The 20,180-nt window shown below is 44.3% G+C and overlaps 1 protein-coding gene across 3 annotated transcripts; it reads left to right on the top strand.

The window, feature by feature from the left end:
- Positions 1-19,609, top strand: LETM2 (leucine zipper and EF-hand containing transmembrane protein 2). Of its 3 annotated transcripts, none has more exons than XM_084804045.1 (11): positions 1-158; positions 1,944-2,023; positions 2,972-3,419; positions 5,486-5,629; positions 6,328-6,465; positions 10,487-10,690; positions 12,121-12,240; positions 13,754-13,864; positions 14,514-14,600; positions 15,743-15,817; positions 17,934-19,609. In XM_084804045.1, exons 2-11 carry the CDS (start codon positions 1,977-1,979, stop codon positions 17,982-17,984), a joined length of 1,425 nt encoding a protein of 474 aa, XP_084660171.1. In that variant the 5' UTR covers positions 1-158; positions 1,944-1,976; the 3' UTR covers positions 17,985-19,609. The 3 variants fall into 3 exon arrangements, with proteins under 3 accessions (XP_084660171.1, XP_084660172.1, XP_084660173.1); XM_084804046.1 differs by having other exon boundaries at positions 1-106; XM_084804047.1 differs by lacking the exons at positions 1-158; positions 1,944-2,023 and adding an exon at positions 2,150-2,206.
- Positions 19,610-20,180: the final 571 nt, after the last annotated feature.

The following is a 20,180-nucleotide window of genomic DNA, read 5'->3' on the forward strand; positions in this document are numbered from 1 at the left end:
GTGTCTCGCGGGGGCTGATGGGAACATCCAGATGTCCAGGAAGAGGCCGGGGCTGAAGCGGCCCGTTGTGGGGGGTGGGGAGGGGGAACTCAGCCTTTTGCAGAAGGTGAGAGAAATGGGGGATGTATGGTCTTCCTTATCGATTCTGCCTTAAAAGTGTGAGTATTAAGTGTGTGCGTGTATATATATATATATATATATATATGTGTGCGTGCGTATATGTGTGCGTGCGTGTGTGTGTATATGTGTGCGTGCGTGTGTGTATATATGTGTGTGTGTCTGTGTGTGTGTATATATGTGTGTGTGAGTTTGTGTGGTGTGTGTGTGTGGTGTGTGTGTGTGGTGTGTGTGTCTGTGTGGTGTCTGTGTGGTGTGTGGTGTGTGTGTCTGTGTGTGTGCGTATGTGCGTGCGTGTGCGCGCGTTTGTGTCTATATATATATGTGTGTGTGTGTGTATGTGTGTGATACACACACACACACACACGGTGTGTAGATAATAGATGTACAATAGTGTGTGACAGACAGAAGCGTTATGTAAGGTGGTGATATTCCAGGGCAGACCTTCCAACTATCAGAGGAGGGAGGCTAGAGGAATAACTTAATCAGGGTAACAGAAAGCCAGGACAACTGGTGAGAGAGGATGGGATGGAAGACCAGACGGAGAGGATTCTATCAAGGACCACAGTTCCTCTGTATGTGGAAGCAGTGTATCTCTGGATAGCAGATGATCCTGGGAGCAAAGACGAGGGGAAGGTGTGGTAGTGGTAGAAAAAAATGCTTTCTGTGCCAAAGGTTCTGTGCTTATTTTCTTCATTCTTGGATAGCAGGGGTGGGAAAGACCCTACCTGAGATCTTGGAAGATCTGTCAGAATGGGCAATGCTGGGCTTGATGGACAGCGCAATATGTATGCATGACGGGCAGGCTATCACCTTTTGTCCTGCTTGTGAACTTCTCAGGGCATCTGGCTGATTCAATGAACATAGGCTGGATGCAGCAAGGCAGTTTTTACAGAAATCTTGAGATGATATGTAGAGAGTTCCCCGCATCCTACTCAAAGTGCTGGGAGAAAGCTGCACTTGCTGAAATTCTTCCTGCCCTGGAGCTATTAAGGACAGTGTTGGATCCAGGTTTTTGAGGGCCCTTGGGCAAGACACCCCCAGTAGGCCCACTCCCCTTTTAAGGGCACAATCCTATCTGAATGCCCATCAGCCTCACTTCTCAGAGGCTGCTGGGCATCCTATGCAGAGCAGGAGAAGTGCGGAGGTGATCTTTGCCTCCGTGCGTCTCCCACTCTGTTTCAGCTAGATGGGCATTGTAGCCCATCTAACTGAGGCGTCAGGGAGGGAAGGAGGCCAGGGAGGGCTGGGGTTAGGCTGTATCCCTGCTTTTCCAGTCTCCTCCCCATCCACAACCTCCTCCTTTCCCTTCTCTCTGAGGTCTCCTTTCCCTCCTCTCTGAGGTTGCTTTTGCGACCTTGGAGAGGCAACCAATGTAGTTTTCTCCACACTGGGGGATGGGATGGGATGGGGAGCTCAGAATCATAGGATAGTAGGGTTGGAAGGGGCCTACAAGACCATCGTGTCAAACCCCCTGCTCAATGCCGGAATCCAGGTCAGAGCATCCCTGACAGATGGCTGTCCAGCCTCATCTTGAATGCCCCACAGTATGAACAGGCTATGGAAAACACTTGTTTTTTGCTGTGTAATTTGTGAATGGCCCTTAATCCCATGTATTTGGCTAAAGTATCATAACAGCTGGAAGTTCTGTCTGTGACAGCCAGGATGTTTGCAAACCTGTTGTGATGTCTGTAGTTGAAGACTCCAAAAGCATTAGCCTGTTTAATGAACTTCCCTTTAAGTTGTTTATTATCATGTTAGTGGAATGCATCACCTTTTAAAAAGGCAATGGTCCGCTGAAAATGCTATTTTTCCTTCTGTGTCAGGCCATAGACCACTTAGAGTGACTCCAAGTGAACATGGCGTTCTACAGCTGTAACATACTCCTTGCAGTAGCTAGGTCCAGGTAAGAAATGAAATCTTTGCTTTCTTTCTGTGGATTATAATATGTCAACATTTCAGTTCTTTAAATGTTAAAGAAATGTGTAATCATTACACTTTTAGGTTATCTGAAATATCTGACTTTGGAAGATAGCTTGGAATTTGTTACCTGATTACTGATCTCTTCCAGACCACCTATCTTGGATTGGTACAAATGGATTTGGCTGGTAGCTTTCTTATTATAAAACAGTCAAAGGAGGAATATCGGTTGACATATTTGTTGAAAGATGGGTTTTGCTGATTACTGGAATAACAATCTTCATGATAATATTTCCCTCTTGTAAAAATTATATATAAACATCTAGGTTGCATTTTATAGTTTAATAGCAATGACAAATTATTTCCCCAGTCAACAAGGCTTTTATTATTAACTTAATGAGAAACAGCATTACAACCAGTGCTTTGGAAGTCCAAAACAGAATGTACAACCTAGTAAACCTGTTGGCTTGCAAGAATGTTAAATGCAATAGACAAGGGTTAACAAATTCATTTGCCTTTTAATCTGATAAGACCCTTCCCCAGCACAAGTGGCAGCTGAAGGGGCTCATATCTGACGTCACGCTAGGCTTTAGAGGTTCTTGAAAGCTGTGAGAAGTCTTGCTACTTCTGAGTACCTCTGAAGCCCAGTATGACTCTAGGGAACTCAGGAGAATGGCAGATCTGTGCTGTGTTGCCCTGGGCTTCAGAGGCACTCGAAAGCAGCAAGTTTTCTTACTGTTTCCAAGTACCTCAGAGGCCTAGCACAACATCATAGACAAGTCCACATTCCCTCCCCTAAGTCAGAGGAGGATCAGGGTCAATAGCAAACCAAACATTTTGGCTGACTACCAAGGCATGTCAAAATGCCCTCCCTCTCCACACTGTAGTTCCAGTATTTTGTTACAGCAATGATGAAGTCTCTTTCCTCTTCCAGGGGCCCTCATCTGCTTGTACACTCCAGCTGCTCTCCATTCTCCCCGTCAGTGGCATTTATGCAGTTGGTGGATTCCCACCTTAACCGAACATACCTGAAGGACTGTGACAGCCAGCAGCTACTCTGCAATGCACAACAGGGTATTGGATTACCCCACTTGCTTGCTAAGCCCGTGCGAATGCTTCACACGTCAGCTTACTGGCATCAAGAGGTTCAGGACAAATCTCAGCCTAACCAAAGTACTGTAAAAACAGACACCGAGTTGGCAAAGGTTCCAGCAGACCAAGCCACAGAGATTGCCAAGAGATCGTTACGCCAAAAGCTTGTAGATGAACTGAAGCACTATTACAATGGATTCCACTTGCTTTGGATTGACACCAAAGTTGCTGCTAGGATGGTGTGGAGACTGTTACACGGGCAAGTCCTCACTAGGAGGGAAAGGCGAAGGGTGAGCACTGGCCAACTTTGGGGAGAGTTAGTGCAGGAAGCAGTGCAGCTGACCAGTTTCTCCCTCCTGGATGGACACTCCTCAGCAGTGGGTTCCTGCCCACTGGGCAAAACAAACAAGTCTGCTTTTGATACCCTTTGTAGAGGCAGGCCACAACCTCCTAACTCCCCAGTCTGTTTTTCTGCTTAAGGGATTTGTTCTTCTTCCCTAGTCTAGAACACAAGACTTGTTTTGCTGGTTCAGACCATCTAGCCCAGCAATCTGTTTCCAAATGCAGCCTAACAAGGGCATGAATATGTTGCTATCCCCTGTCTGTTCCCAGAATGTGATGCTAGGTCATATGTTCCACATTTCCCCTTGTTGAAACTTGAGATCCCCCTCTCTTGCAGGGGCAATATAACTCTTCTGTTCTACATGCACCTCAGGAAAATGCTGATCTGCTATAGAGTATGAGAAATGGGCAGTCTCTGTGTTGCAGCTGGCTTCTCAGATAGTAGCATCAACCTTTTTGTTCACTGGGGGGCAGGGTGTGTGTGTCAAACAATGTAAGCACTGCTAAAACCATGTGGCTGTTCTCTCCCCAGATAGAATAAGCTTGTTGGGCTGATGTTTGTAGCTGTATAGCACACTTTTCGGTCAGCCTGGGTGTGTACTCCCCTGCTGAGTATTGCGAAGGGTGGACAAAGCTGGCTCTGGAAACCCATCAAGGTGCTAGTTCAGAGGGCTTTGCTGCCCTTCACCTTCTCTGATTGGCTCATTTTGACAAAATACTAGTTTCACAAATATATATATTTTTAGTACAATGTAGTACCAACATTTATTACTGCAAACATCTGTCTTAACTGTTTCTCCCCATTAAGTCCTGGAAGAGCCAAGAGTTTGCTTTTTCCATTCTATGCTTTCAAGGTTTTGCGCACTCCTGTATTATGTGGCGGTCTTGTTGTCTTAGACATTTTCTTCCTAGATTGGCTGGGCCAGGTGTGCCCAACCTTTTTGAATCAGCGGATGCGTTTGGAATTTCGAGAAGGTGTAGTGGCTGCTATAGTGGGACTTGCCCATTCACAAAATAGAATCATAGATCATAGAATCATAGAATAGTAGGGTTGGAAGGGGCCTACAAGGCCATCGAGTCCAACCCCCTGCTCAATGCAGGAATCCAAGTCAGCGCATCCCCGACAAATGGCTGTCCAGCCTCATCTTGAAGGCCTCCAGTGTGGGCCTTCTCAGGTAATTGGTTCCATTGTCGTATTGCACTTACAGTCAGGAAGTTTTTCCTGATGTTCAGCCGGAAATAGCTGCCACAGTGTCTGTGGCCAATTCCAAAACACTCATTTCCCAGAAGGCAAACTGGGCAAAGTAACCTGCCCAAGAACCTAATTACAGGGTGGAGGTCTGAACTCCAAAACACGAAACCACTCTTTTGAATCCAAATAAAGATAGCACTGGAGGGCAGCACTTGACTTTGCAGCATTCCAGTTAAAAACCTTAAGAAATAGAATAAAAATCAGGAGGGGCAAGGAGCCTGGCAGGCACCAAGAAAGGTGTCCATGGGCACCACATTGGAGACTTGAGGTTGTTGTTGTTCAGTCGTTCAGTCGTGTCCGACTCTTCGTGACCCTGTGGACCATAGCACGCCAGGCCTTCCTGTCCTGCGCTCTCTCCCGGAGAGAAATATAAATAAATGCATTTGAAATGGTTCCTTGCCCTTCTTTGTAACATTGGGGCAGTTTTCAACATTTAAATCAGATCAGCAGAGTTTTAGTATAATGAAAACCAGTGTTATAATAACCAAGAAAACGCGAGCTAGCTAAAAGTCCTCCAGCAATGTAGGAGACCAAAAAGCTGCCTAAACAAGATTATTTTACTGGCTTCCTAAAAATAAGTCAGGATGTGCACTGTCAATCTTCTCTGGGGGGTGAAATTTCAGAGTACCAAAATGACTTCCATAAGGGCTTTGCTCTTGCTGATGTCTGTCTTCCTTGGGAATTGGTCTTTGGAGCAAGGCCTCTCTTGACTATTTTAATGGGACGATGTAACGTTTTGCTTCATGTGTCTTTCCTCTACAGCTGATGAGAACATCTGCTGATCTCTTCCGGCTGGTTCCCTTCTTGGTGTTCATCATTGTGCCCTTCATGGAATTCCTATTACCTGTATTTGTGAAACTCTTCCCTGAGATGCTACCCTCAACCTTCGAAACTGAATCTAAAAAGGTCAGTATTTGAAAACAGCCCAGCTTTTGAGTCTTGCTGCACCCATATCAAACCACAGCTTGGTGCCAGTATGTTAGGAACTATCTACCTCCAACTTTGACACAAGCGTTGGTGACCAGGGAAATTAATCTCCATAAACTGTGGAAGGAGGTATAGCTGAACCAGTGTAGTGTGGTGGTTAGAGTGTTGGGCTTGGGCTATGGAGACCTAAGTTTAAAACCCCACTTGACCACAAAGCACCCGGTGAGATTTGGGGCCAGTCACCCTCTCTCATCCTGACTGGGCTTTTTTGCAGGTGGGCCTGAGCTCCTTTGAAGAAAGATAAGGTAAACCGATAATGAAATAATAGAATAAAAAAGAAACAGACAAGAAGAAAAGTAGGTTGGTGCAGCTAGCAGTTTAAACAACAGCAAGGTGAACTGTACTTCAGTTTCCCCCAGGCAATTGTAAAGATTCACACTAATTAAGAGCCCACAAGAGTGCCTCTTGGAAGTCCTAGAATCAGTTTCTATCTCAGTTGTTAATCTCCCAAAAACTAAAGCCATGAAAAATAACCTTCATTACGGGGCTGAGGAAAAACCGGCTGCGAATGAAGGGATGATAATACTAGCCTACCGTAAAGGGTTGTTGTAAACATTACTGAGAAGGGCTTTGAACATTCAATAATTCCTCATTTTTCTTTTATTATCCATATTAAGGAAGAAAAGCAAAGGAAGAAACTGAGTGCGAAGTTGGAATTGGCCAAATTCTTGCAGGAGACGATTGCAGAGCTGGCCAGAAGAAACAAACCCAGCACAGGAGAAGCCACTAAACAGTTCTCCTCCTATGTTCAAAAGGTACAAACTTCTTAGAACTACAGTTCCCCTAATTATTAGGGGAAGAAATTTAAGCCCTTTCATTTCAGAAATGTTGGTAGGTTTTTGAGATATCCTAGAAGCTACACCTTTCTATATAAGCACGGAAAAATCTTCAACATTAAAAGAAACCTTTATTAAGGGTTTTATGCAATATATCGGTTGTATTCACAGTCAGTACCAAGACATTGATACTGGATTTGATGTCTGCTTTATACAGCAGATTTCTAAGATTACACTCCCGTTAACAAGACTTGTAGTATGTCTGATACACCCTTAATATGTATGTTTTGGGCTTGCCAGGTTGCAGCACCTTTTGAGAAATTTCCTGCTATATCCACCTTCCCCTAAACACTGTGTCCGCTTCCTCATTTAGAAATCTTACATTATGATATGCAGCAGTTACCTGGGTAATATCCAAAGGCTTGGGTGCACAAGAAGAGCCCTTCTGGATTAGATTGAAGGGCAATCTAATCCAACATCCTGTTTCTCATAGTGGACAACCAGATTTTCTAGTAAGCCCATAAGCAGACCAGTTGTTCTCCAGCAACTGGTAATTTCATTCATTTATTACATTTCTATACATGGGCGGTTTACAAAGATTAAAACCTTAAAATACATTATAAAAACCATTTACATATAAACAGACAGCACACACAGACACACAACACATATATCTAAAACAATTTTAAGGAATCAACAGTAAGAAAAATCCAGGACCTGATTAAAAACCCATCATATGCTGCCAGATGCCTGAGAGAAGAGGAAAGTCTTAACCTGGTGCCAAAAAGATAACAATGTGGCGCCAGGTCGGCCTTGTCAGGGAGATCATTCCATAATTGGGGGGCCACCACCAAGAAGGCGCTCTCCCTTGTTGCTGCCTTCTGAGCCTCTCTTGGAGGGGTCACCTGGAGATAATGAACATAATGTATGGGTAGGTTCATGCTGGGAGAGGCGCTCCATCAGGTAAATATAATTTAAAGGCATACTGCTTCTGAACCATTAAGACTTGGAGCCATTGATAGCCATATCCTCTATTAATTTGTCTAATCCACTTTTAACACCCTTTGAGTTAGCAATCATTACCACCACTTATGGTGGGGAATTTCATAAGTTAACTATGTGATGTGTGAAGAACTGCTCCCTTCTGCCTGTCCTCAATCCCCTGCCAATCAGCTTCAGTGGCTGAGCCCAGGTCCTAGTATTATGAGAGATGGAGAAAACCTTCTCTGTCTGCTTTCTCCACACCATGTATAATTTGATACACCTCTATCATATCCCCTCTTACTCCTTACTGCTTAGAGATATTTTTAAATATGGACCGCGGTATATAAATCTATTCACTTTTTCTAAGCCAAAAAGCCCCAAATCCTGTAACCTTTCCTCATTGGGGAGTTACATCCCAGATTGCTTGGTTGCCCTTTCCTGTACCTTTTCCAGCTCTACATTGTTCTTTTTGTGATTTAACTATCAGAAATGTACACAGCATTCGAGTGATGGTAGCATGGATCTGTATAAAGGCATTGCAATATTGGCAGTTTTATTTTCAGTCCCTTTCCTAATGACCCCTAGCATTGAATTCATAGTTTTCACAGCTGCCACACAGTGGACATTTTAACTGGGAAGATCTCTTTCCTGTTAGTCACTGCCAGCACAGTCCCCATCAGTATATATTGAAGTTAGGAATTTTTTTGTTGCCTTACTGTGCATCAACTTCCAATTACTTACACTGAGCCATTTTTACCATTTTGTTTCCCAGTCACCTAGTTTGGAGTTGTATGCACCTGAATAAAGAGAGCTTTAGCAGTTGCTAAGATCCTGGCTTTAAAGGAGTGGAAACATTTTTTTAAAATTTGAGACCTAGTTGGTGTTTTAAACTATTTTCATGATTCAGCTATGCATAATATTCTCATCAACTTTGCTAGGATGGAACAGCATAGCTAATATTTTTCGGGAGTATCCAGAAGAGTTTGTTTTGTATGACTTCATAGAATGGATATGAAGATCATCTGATCCAACTCTTTGACAGGATGCTCCCTGTATAAATCTTCCGGCAGACTATGGGAGCAAATAAGCTTCAATGAACTTATTCAGCAATTCATTGCTGGGAACAGTTTCATGGAACAGCCAAGGCATCTCAAGCAGTAACTGGTTAAAGAACAGGAAGCAGAGAGTAGGAATAAAAGGTAACTTATCCTAATGGAGGGATGTAAACAGTGGGGCCCCACAGGGATATCTATTGGGACTTGTGCTTTTCAACCTGTTCGTAAATGATCTGGAATAAGGAGTGAACAGTGAGGTAGTCAAGTTTGCTGATGACACCAAATTGTTTAGGATGGTTAAAACAAAAAGGGATTGTGAAGAGCTCCAAAAGGATTTCTCCAAACTGGGACAACGGGTATCAAAATGGCAAATACAGTTCAATGTAAGCAAGTGTAAAGTGATGCACTTTGGGGCAAAAAAATCCCAACTTCCAAGTACAATCTGATGGGATCTGAGCTAGCGGTGACCAAAAAAAAAGATCTTGGGGTTGTGGTGGCCAGTTCAATGAAAATGTCAACCCAGTGTGCAGCTGCTGTAAAAAAGGCAAATTTCATGTTAGGCATAATTAGAAAAGGAATGGAAAATAAAACCGCCAAGATCATATTCCCCTCATACAAATCTATGGTGCAATCACACTTGGAATACCACGCACAGTTCTGGTCACCACACCTAAAAATGGATATTGTAGAGCTGGAAAAAGTACAGAAAAGTGCAACTAAAATGGTCAAGGGGATGTAGCAACTCCCCTATGAGGAAAGGCTACAACATCTGGGACTATTTAGTTAGAGAAAAGTTGAGTTTGGGGAGACATGATAGAGGTGTACAGAATTATGCATGGTGTGGAGAAAGTGGATAGGGAAACATTTTTCTCCCTCTCTCAAAATACTAGAACCCGGGGTCATTGTGTGAAGCTGATTGGTGGGAGTTCAAGGCAGATGAAAGGAAGTACTTCATCACACTGAGCATAGTTAAACTATGGAATTCACTTCCACAAGATGTTTTGATGGCCACCGATTTAGATGGCTTTAAAAAAGGATTGGACAAATTCATGGAGGAGAAGGCTATCAAGGGCTACTAGTCTTGATGGATATATGCTACCTCCAGTATCGGAGGCAGTGTGCCTAGGAACACCAGTTGCTGGGGAACATGGGCGGGAGGGTGCTGTTGCACTAATTTCCGGCTTGTGGGCTTCTGTTCCCACTGTGTGAACAGAATGCTGGACTAGATGGACCTTGGTCTGATCCAGAAGAGCCCATCTTATGTTCTCAAATGAACCAAGCCTAGGGAAACAGAATAGGAAGCAGCCTTATACCAGCTGAGACTTACTCTGGTGCTGGCAGTGGCTTTCCAAGGTTTCAGACAGAGGTCTTTTCCATCACCTGATGGTTGATCCTTTTAACTGGAGAAGGCAGGAATTAAACCTGGGGCTTTTTGCATGCAAAACCTGTGTTTGACCACTGAGCTACAGTCCTTTCCCCAAAGTTGCCATGTGTAACTTCTGTCGACATTGGAAGTAACTTCAAACAGGTGGAGCTACTCAGACTGTTAAAAAGAAGCAGCAAAACTTATTGTAACGTAGTTGAAACTCTTGTGCCCAGCTTTCAAGGCTGAAATCTGGATAGGAGTTTTATGTCCCGCCTTTTGCTGCAAATAGCCTCAAGGCTGCCTACAACAGCAACAAAACCAGTAAAATACAGTCACAATGTAAAAAACTACATACACAATATAAAAGCAGCAGAGAAAAACGTCTAAAGGTCTCAAATAACATTAAAAGCAGAGGAGAACAAGATGGACTTCACTTGGTGTCTAAAAGATAACATGGTACCAGGTGAATCTGTCCCAGAAGAGAATTCTGTAATTTGAGCACCACCACAGAAAAGGCCATCAACTCGCTTGTGGGTGAGTGTAGGAGGGGATGGACACGTTACTGCTGGAATCTTATCCCTATTGCTTTGTACAGGTTCGGCATAGTGGCCAGCAGCCCAGTACACAGGAGATTGTGCAGTTTTCTAAACTCTTTGAAGATGAGCTGACCCTGGAGCACTTGGAGAGGCCGCAACTCGTAGTCCTCTGCAAACTGCTTGAACTGCAGCCCATTGGCACCAATAACCTCCTCCGGTTCCAGCTGTTGATGAAGCTCCGGTCTATCAAAGCAGATGATGAAGTAAGAGGCCAAACAAACATGGTTGCATGTCCACACACGGTTAACATCTCTCTGCCAGTCCTTTCTCTCTGCGAAGGTAAACACGAAACAATGTCTTTGAACTCGAAGGGCCCTGAGCACGTGCTTTCTTGTTTTTTCATCAGTAGGCTCTGAATTCTTTCAGTCGATCTTCGCAAGGTGCCGCTTGAAAGCTTGTGGGGTCTAGATAAAGTTAAAACAGCAACACTTAACAGAAGCTGCTTGTGGATATTGGAATTGGATTTTGATGTCTCCAAGCCCCCTATCTAATATATAATGCAATAATGGCCTAGTTCAGGGATGGGGAATGTTGTTGGACTCCCATCATCCCTCACCATTGGCTATGCTGGCTAGGGCTGGTGGGCCTTGCAATCCAAAAGCATCTGGAGGGCCATACATTTGCCACCCCTGCCGTAGATGCTGCTGTGTTGTAACATTTCTAGTCTGTCTCCCAACACCCATTAAGCAGTTAGCTGTTGCCCCCTTTGGCTGTGGGACAGCTGAACCAATGGTAGTGACAGGAGACATGAAGCCCACCCACCCAACACAGGCCCACCGTGAGATCAAAGCAACTCAACCAGTGACATTAAGAGGCAAGACAGGCAGAGAGTTTCAAATCCAGGCAGAAATTGCAGGAGTTAAGAGGTCAGATTTCAAGGCGAGACATTTTTACAGGAGAATGGAAATATAGCCCATTGTATCAAGGGCTCTTAGCCTATTTTATGTATTTATCTTCACTTATTAAAACATTTCTATCCTGCCCTATATCATTAAGGTCTCAGGGTGGTGTACGGATAAAATCAATTTAAACGGTATAGAACAATAAGTAATTTAAACACCTAAAAACATATTAAACTATTAAACAAGCCTAGTTAATCAGATGTCCGGGGTTCATCTGAGACTGGTTCGGTATTGTGAGACCGAATTAGCCAAAGTGTTTTGGGAACACTTCTCCAAAACACTTCCTCCCTTACCATCTGTGGCCACTAAAGCAACTTGTAAGCGTCCATTGATTTTGTGCATGTGCATACTTGGAGCTTTGGGTGATTAAAACTAGGGCTCTTAACCAAACAGGGAATCGATTATCTAACCAATCGATTGATTTTAAGCATGCACAAAATGTCAATAGTAGGTGCCTTTTGAGATATTGACAGAAATGTGAGAACTTAATAAAAGAAAGATACTTATACAACGTAAAAGCTACAATACATTATTAGAAGGAACAGCCATGTTGAATTCCTTTTCGAACATTGTGCCTAAGCATCCACGCTGCCAGAAAAGATCTGTTTGCGCTATTAGTGACTCTCTTGGTTTATAGTTTTCCCTTGGAGTTTTCCACTTGCTGAATGGGATGATGGATTGATTTCTGAAAGAACTAGGAGATGTTAACTTGATACCTTTACTGTCCATAGATGATTGCCAAGGAAGGTGTTAATGGGCTGAGTGTGTCTGAGCTACAGAGTGCATGCAGGGCAAGAGGAATGAGGTCACTGGGCCTCACAGAGGAGCAACTGAAAGAGCAACTCCATCAGGCAAGTCTGGGTCAAGAGAAGGGACTTGGTCCAAGGAGAAAATCTTCATCATCCTGAAGAGTTTGCCCATTTTGTCTTCCAGATGTGTACAAAATGCATAAGAAGTGTATACTCAAGTTTGCATTCCTTTTCTGTGGCTTTAAAGGGGATTTGTCAAATTTATAGAGGAGAGAACTATTCTGATGGCTATATGCAAGCTCCAGGTTCAGAGGCACTATCCCACTGAATACCAGTTGCTGGGAAGTAACAGCAAGGGGGCTGTTCTCCTTATGCCCTGCTTGGGGGTTTCCAGGAGGCATTGTGTGCACTGCCATGGGAAGCAGGATAATGGACTTAATGGATGTTCTGATCTAATCTAGCAGGGCTCTTATGTTCTGTAAGGGATAGTGGCTCTAGTTCTTTGCCAAATCCCGGTTGGACTGATTCTATTCCAAATTGGAGTATTCTTTATTCCTGGTTTGAATTGTTTAGTTTTTACATATGTACATACACATTGTGTTCCAGCTGAGCTGAGAGCCCAAGGGACACTGAGCAAAGCATGAATGAGGATTATCCGAAGCCGGTGTCTGGCACTAGTTGGCAGATACTGGTAGAAGATTCCACAGGCTAGGTCATGTTCTGAGGGTTCTGAGCGCCCCCAAGCAAAGCACATTGCTTCATCTCTGGGCTCCTAAATGGCAAAGCAGGCCTGTTGAGCCCTGGCTCAGGTGTGGGTAACCTGCATCCTTTGCCCTAATTTCCAGAGGAAGAGAAGGGAATGTTACAGGGGGAAGAGTGGCCCTGGCCAAATTGTGTCTGGTCCCATGCATCACTAGTTTTGATCATACTCACCACCAGCACAGCCCCTGGCAGATTATCTCTGAGGGAATGGGGTTCTTGACAGAAAAAGGGTTCTGCGCTCCTGCCTTGGAGGCAAGCTAGCAGGCATTTCAAGAAGCAGAACCCTGGCTTGGAGCCATGTATTCCAGCATCACTAGGTGTCCTTTTGGTGTTCCCCTTGTTTTCACTGCTGGGGGCTTGCAAGAAGTTGAGGGGCCTTGGGTGGTGTTGAGATGGCAGAGCTGTATATATTCCATTTTGTCACATGAGGGACCCTGGGCGGAGTCAGGCATCCTCGCCATTGGGGTAGCCTGCAGAGTCCTCTCTCTGGGGCTGGACCTCAGGCCAGCTTGGGTCTGCAGGATGGTGGGAACAAACTGGTCAACCCATATCTGTAGAGGCCCCCTTTGCCTTGGATTCTGTCTTCAAGTTACCTTGGGAAGGAAACATGAGAATGAGACAGGATGTTGAAACAAGTGGAACATCTTCAGATCTCATGGGATAGGTTGGATGCTAAAGTAGGAATGAGCAGGTGGGCAGGTAGTCAAGGGTCCAGTCCCAGACCCTTTACAGTGTAAAGGTGGTTGCCTAAGCTGGAATCTGGATTTTTCAGATCCACCGACGCTTAATTCCCCACCGCAGTCTGCATTGAAGCTCTCTTAGGTTACCTTTCTTGTCTCTCTCTGCTACACAGTGGCTAGATCTGCATCTCAAAGAAAATGTTCCTCCTTCTCTCTTGCTGCTTTCCCGTGCCTTATATTTGACAGAGGTGAAGCCCAAACCTATTCCAGTCACTCCAGCTGAGGTAAGTGGGCCCTTTCAAACAGTCCTGGTCTCTCCTGGCTTCCTGTTGTGGGACAATATTGGGATATGCTAGATCCAGTGCAGCAGATTTCTCCAGTGCATAGCTATCATTGAGTTGGGAGAGCTGGTCCTTCCCCCAGTTTCAGACCACAGGTGGGGGATCTGCTTTGTAGCTATTGAAGGTTTTAAAAAACCTTCTTTCATTTTTTATTTAAATTAAAAGTTAGAAAGGGCAAGGGTGCTTGGCAGGCACCTGAGGGGTTCCTGGGGGTGCTGTGATGCCCATGGTGCCACATTGCCAACTCACTTATAATGTATAAAGGAGTAACCATGACAAATGCTGTTAATACACACTGGGTTGGATGCAGAGCAAGTTAGTTGAACACAACATCATCTTGAACTCAACAGGACAAGTTAAGTCATGACTTCTTAGGTCCCATTCATTTCGCTAGCAATGAAGTTCAGCCTACAGCACAATCCTATGTGTGACTGCTCAGACGTTCCTCCTTGCTTGTGTGCCCCAAGTCCTCAGACAATAGTGTTGCAAGCCTAAATTAGCTTTGCTGAAAAGCTTAACATTTTGCTTGGATGAAGGCAGTGTTGCTTCTAGGAGGTGAAGAGTGACACCAAGCTCCTTGTTCTTACTTTAGCCTCTGAAGAGTGAGGATGCTGCAGAAATAGATGAGGAAGATCATGAGACCTTGTTGGATACTGCTCCCAAAGTACAAGAAAGAAAGGTGAGAAATGGTGTGTGTGTGTGTGTGTGTGTGTTTAGGGGCCCTCTTGAGCCTAATTCTACAAGAATTTGGCTCATAGCTAGTTAGATAACATATTGGCCATGAATTACTGAATTCACTCCATCACCATGAAGGTGAAATTATTTATTATTGATTGATTGATTACATTTATATCCTGCCTTTTTTCCTCCTGAAGGAACCCAAAGAGGAATACATAATCCTTCTCCCCTCCATTTTAGCCTCACAACAACCACCACCCTGTGAGGTGGGTTGGGCTGAGAGTCTGTGACTGGCCCAAAGTCATCCAGTGAGCTTTCATGGCTGAAAATGGGGACTAGAACCCAGATCTCCTGACTCCCAGTCCAACACTCTAGCCACTACACCACACACACCACTGTGGCAAAAAGGGCCTCCTGGCAGACACCCTGAGGGAGGGGTTGGGAACCTCAGGCCCAGAGGCCAGTTCTGGCCCTCCTGGGTTCCCCAGAAGGCCCTGCCCCCATTCTCCTTGCCCCACCCCACCCCTTCCCTTCCAACCCCTAATCATTGGGTGGCATCCTGGCTTCTGTGCCGGTTTCCCCCCATTCTAAAATGTTAAGATGCCTCTCCTGAGGCTTATTTACTGGCAGCAAGAGCTTTAAGCTGTAATATGCTGACAGGTTTTGGTCCCACACTTTTTGCCTTTGGTCCAGTCCACAGTTGGAATGTGGCCCCCGAAAGCTTCTCCAAAAACTGAACTCAGCCCTTGGTCTAAAATAGATGCCCTGCCCCTGCCCTGAGGTGTGATAACCATTCTCTCTTGGGGAACATGGATGCTTTGGCAACAAAATTCCTTGGGTTCATCAATATTTTCCCTCCTTCTCAATCTCAGGTAATATGTTTGTTGTGATTTCTAAAAATAAAAATAAAAGAATTGCCTGGAGGCTTTGGCAAGAAGGAGAAAAATCACAGTGATTTAGAAAACGACATGGCAGATGATTCCCTGGGGCCTTCAGCTCCCTGTCGCCCTTGGAGAAACATTTTCTTTGTTTGCTCAACAACAGGAGCTGTCCTGGAGGGAAGAAACTTTGTCCAGTGGCCAGAATTGTTTGAGGGATAGGGCCTACACATTTTAGTGACGTCATTTCTTTCTCTCTCTTAAGAGTGAAGAATTTATATTGCAGCCAACAGAGAAATTACCAGTTCCTGAGGTATCAGTCAAGCCTCCTACAGGAGAGGTGAATTTTACTTCTAGAGAATACTACTTATACAGCAGCTTGTAAATTTTTAAATGGAACCCACAAAACAAAGACTGCCAACCAATTAAAGAACTTCTAGTTGATTATCTACTTTTGGATTAATTAGTTTATTAAATGTCTGACTAAACTTGCACATTAATTACCAAAACCTGAACGTAATGCTTTTTGATATGTTGAAGAAAATGTAAGATGTCAATTAATGGTTTAAGAAACTATTTAATAAAATGTCTCCTCATACTTAGAAGGATTATTTAGTATTTATTTATTTATTGCATTTATATCCCAACTTTTTTCCTCTTGCAAGGAACCCAAGGCGGTTTACATTGTCCTCCCCTTCTCCATTTTATCCTCACAACAGCAACCCTGTGAGGTAGGTTGGGCTGAGAGTCTGTGACTGGCCCGAAGTCACCCAGTGAGCTTCCATGGCCGAGTGGGGGCTAGAACCCGGCTCTTCCGGCTCTCAGTCCAATACTCTCACCACTACACCACACTGGCTTATCTGTCTACAACATTTTCTTTTGGATTCTGGATCACCTTTTGGTTCTGGCACCCAACGGCAAGCAAGTGTAATCTTGCCCACTGTTTAAAATGTACTTGTACCAACTGACCCCTTAAACCAGGGGTGGACAGCTTTGGGGCATCTGGAGGCTACTTTCCACTGCCACCCACAGACTCCTCGTAGGCCACACCCCTGCTCCTGCCATACTACCACATTTGATGGTGAGACAACAATTGATGGTGGCAACAGCGCAGCAGTTTTCTGCCGAATTTTGGTGGCAAACCACTATGGAATCTTAGAAAAGACAAATTTAAGTTCAAAATAAGCAAAATGTGACCTTTTTCAGGCCCCATAGCAGTTTGCCACCAAAATTTGGTGGCAAACTGCCAATTTGTTTTGCTGCCTGCACCTGCAAATTCGAAGGGACAGAAGGGATCACATATGGCCTCTGGGCACTGTGTTGCCCACACTGCGTTAAACCCTTAGGCTGAATTCAAACATCGTGCCAGTCCATTAATGAAGCAGCTAGGCAGTTGTAAATCATGGTTTACCTGCACATTTGGCATCTCAAACCATGCTTTGAGTTCTAAACTACAGTTGGCACAAATCATGGTTTGGCTTGATGTCTGAACTGAGACTTAGTTTATCTACTAATGAAAGCTTGCAATCCGATAAAAATGCCTCAGTTTTCTCTGCCTACTGTTTTCATCCATTTAAAACTATTTTCCTCATGAATTTCCCAATAACTTTTCTCCTGCATGAACAGGTATCCTGTTGATTTCTGTCTCTTTCCACCCCCCCCCCCCAAGTTTTACACCCACTCAGATGTTCTTAAATGCAAGCGAGACCACAGCCTGGGTCTATAGATTAGCTTCTGTTGTTGCAGCTCAAACTGTAGGTTGCAGTGCAGCAGTTAAAGTGGTGTCCTGTATTCCTGTCAGGAAAACAGTCCCCTGACACCGCATTCTGAAAAGTACAGTGGCATGTACCACTGGCTTGTATCAGTGAAAACTGTTTCCTGCTCAGGGAATAGCACATACAAAGTAGCCAAAGGGTCGACTGCCAGAAACTAGGTGTTGAGTTGCCGGCAAAATAGCACTGGGATTGGCTTCTGTCACCATTGTAAAGTCCCTGTCCTATAAGTCCCTGCCTCACCATGGCAACTCACAGGATTGGACCATGGCTGCAATCCTGAGCGTGTGCGGGGTGGGGGATTTACAAGACTTGATTGTTGGCTGACAGAAAGGGATCGATTGCTCTTGATTAGAAAATGCAGTTAGAAGCATGTGACGAAAACGTACAGCCTCTAGACACTGTTGAAAGCAGACTGAACCAGCACAAAATCAATAAAGTGCAATCTTGTGACTGGACTTCAAAAGAACTGCTGCAGCATTTGGCACAATATAGCCATAAAGCGCCCACTATATGTACCTCCCTGAGCACACTTACTTAAAAGCAAGGCTTGTTGAAATGAAATGGGACTTGGCTGTGAGTGCAATGTGTTTAATATCCAGATGTGACCATCTGCATGAGTATTCCAAAACTGTACATCAAGATTTCCTTTGTTACTCATATTTGCCTCTTTCTCTTTTCTAGACAAAAATAGAAGCCTCTCGGAACAGCAAAGCCAGTGCTAACGGAGTCTGACTGTTCTCCCAGCAAGGACCCGGGCATTTGAGGACAAAAAGCTCCTCATCTGATCTTGCAGCATGTGGGCAGTTTCTGTAGACCAACTCCTTCCCATGCACAGCCCCTGCTCCACAAACCCTGTTGTCCTGATCAGGATGATCTTGTTCACATCTAGGCCAGGCAAAAGAGCACCTTATATATAGTGCCAACCTCTTCATTTATTCTATCCAGTGTATTTTAACTTATTTTTGTAAATATGTAAACTTATGCAACATTGTCGGATGTTCAGATTTGTATTTCTGAAAATTTTAGTAAAGCAGTGATTTATTATTAATTTCATTTTATTTTTATTTTTACAAACGTTAAACTAGCATCAGAGCCTGGATTGAACACTTTCCTGGAAAGTCACTGTAGAATTTTAGGCATCTGCAACTGACATACTTGGACTTTAAGCTGATTTACAGCCTGAACCTAGACATGTTTACTTGGAAGTAACTTCTGGATGACTGATTTCCAAATAGGGGTGTAGGATTGCAGCCAGTCTCACTGGAGTCAGTGGGGTGAGTAGCTTCATCAGCTGCTGTCACAGTGGCATGTAATCCCCCTTTAGTATGCAAGTACAGTGGAGCCCTATACAACCTCCATCCATTTTCCACTGCAGTGCCTGTAGAGCCTACTCTCTTGGCTTCACTACTACATCTGGGAACAGGCAGTCACTCCCGATGACTCTTTACATGTTGCAGAAGGGGCCAACGCTACAATAAAGTGCAGGATTGGGCCATAAATCAGTTTAAATAGTAAGAGTTTCTGTTGAAGTATGGATTAAGCTGTAAATAACCAGCCCAGCCAATAACCATCAGTAGCAATGTTATCTACTTTGAATTTGGTGAGTTGAGTTAACCTATGACAGATGGCTATTGGACCTGGATTCCAGAAAGCAGGAAGAGCTTGAAAGGTCTTTCCTGTTGGGCTGTAGGGTCATTCTAAGAAAGGTCTGTCTGCTTCTCTTAGGCCTGCCCAGCACTGAAGGCAAGTTAAAGCTACAGGGGGGTTCAAAAGGTCAATTTAGCATGTTTTTGCTGGCATAACTGCAGCTGGCAAGCCTCTAGCTAAGCAATGAACAGGCTGGGGCTTGCATCCAAAATATGAGATGCCAGTTCACAAATGTCCTAATAGTGAATATTCTATTTTAATAACTTCATATGTTTTTTTTGTCCCTGAAATCTAACCTTGTAGTAGATGAACAAAAGGAACTAGAGAACAAAAGCTTTTGCCCCTTGAGCTATTCCTCTCCCTACCCCCCCATGTGTCTCTCTGGGCATACTGTATTTGGCTTTTTAAAAATGCTTACTGTACCATTTAAGGAGGACTTGTCTATTTAGGCAGAGGAGGCTAGTTTTGTAAGCCAGACTGCTTCTGACGGAGCATCCATTTGGCTGATGAGTGCACAAGCTGCCCTTTTGGGTCTATGGATCGACTCTTCTTTGCAAAGCTCAAGGGTGTGGCAAGCAACCATATTTTTTATTAGACATTTTAATACATTTGGTGTGCTGCAGAAGTTACATTCAGACTTAATAGCTGAAGAGTCTTGTGGGAGAGCTTTATTTGGACCAGGCCAGTCCAATAAACAGCCATGCTGCTCCATTGTGTCTCCTGATTTTGTTGTCTGCGTAAGTGTGTCAAGGTGACCTCAAGTTTGGCATATGCTGTGGTGAGGTGGGCCTGCCCCTCTTAGAATGCCTTGAAGTGGACACAATTGGTATAGTCACTGAGGACCATTTCGGTGAGGGATATTCAGGGTCTCTGTGTTGCTGAAGCTGAACCTTTTCAAAAAGGCTGGTTCACACACCCATGTTCAGCCCTTGATGGCCGTAACACATCACCAAATAATGGCTCGCATTTATGAAAGAGCCGCTGCAGAACTAATGCCACAGGCAGAGCTGCTATATCATCTTACCACATGGGGCTTTTCACTGGAGTCCCTTCCTGCACTTGGTTGCAAAGTAAACCAGTGTGAAGGAATAAGCTCAAAATATCCATCTAGTAAAGCACTAGCCTTTTTTTTTTTGCTTTTTGGTCTAGTTTCCAGCCTTTTCTTCTCTTGCTCTAGCTGCTTGGCTAGGGGAAGGAAAGAGGCAGAGTTTGAGCTGGCAACTACTACACAAAAGTGGCACCTCTGGGATGGCTAAAGTTCACCTGGTGCCTATGAATTTC

This window comes from Heloderma suspectum, chromosome 6, assembly GCF_057233095.1.
Source record: "Heloderma suspectum isolate Gila_16-S chromosome 6, 16-S_ref, whole genome shotgun sequence".
NCBI classification, from domain to species: Eukaryota; Metazoa; Chordata; class Lepidosauria; order Squamata; family Helodermatidae; genus Heloderma; species Heloderma suspectum.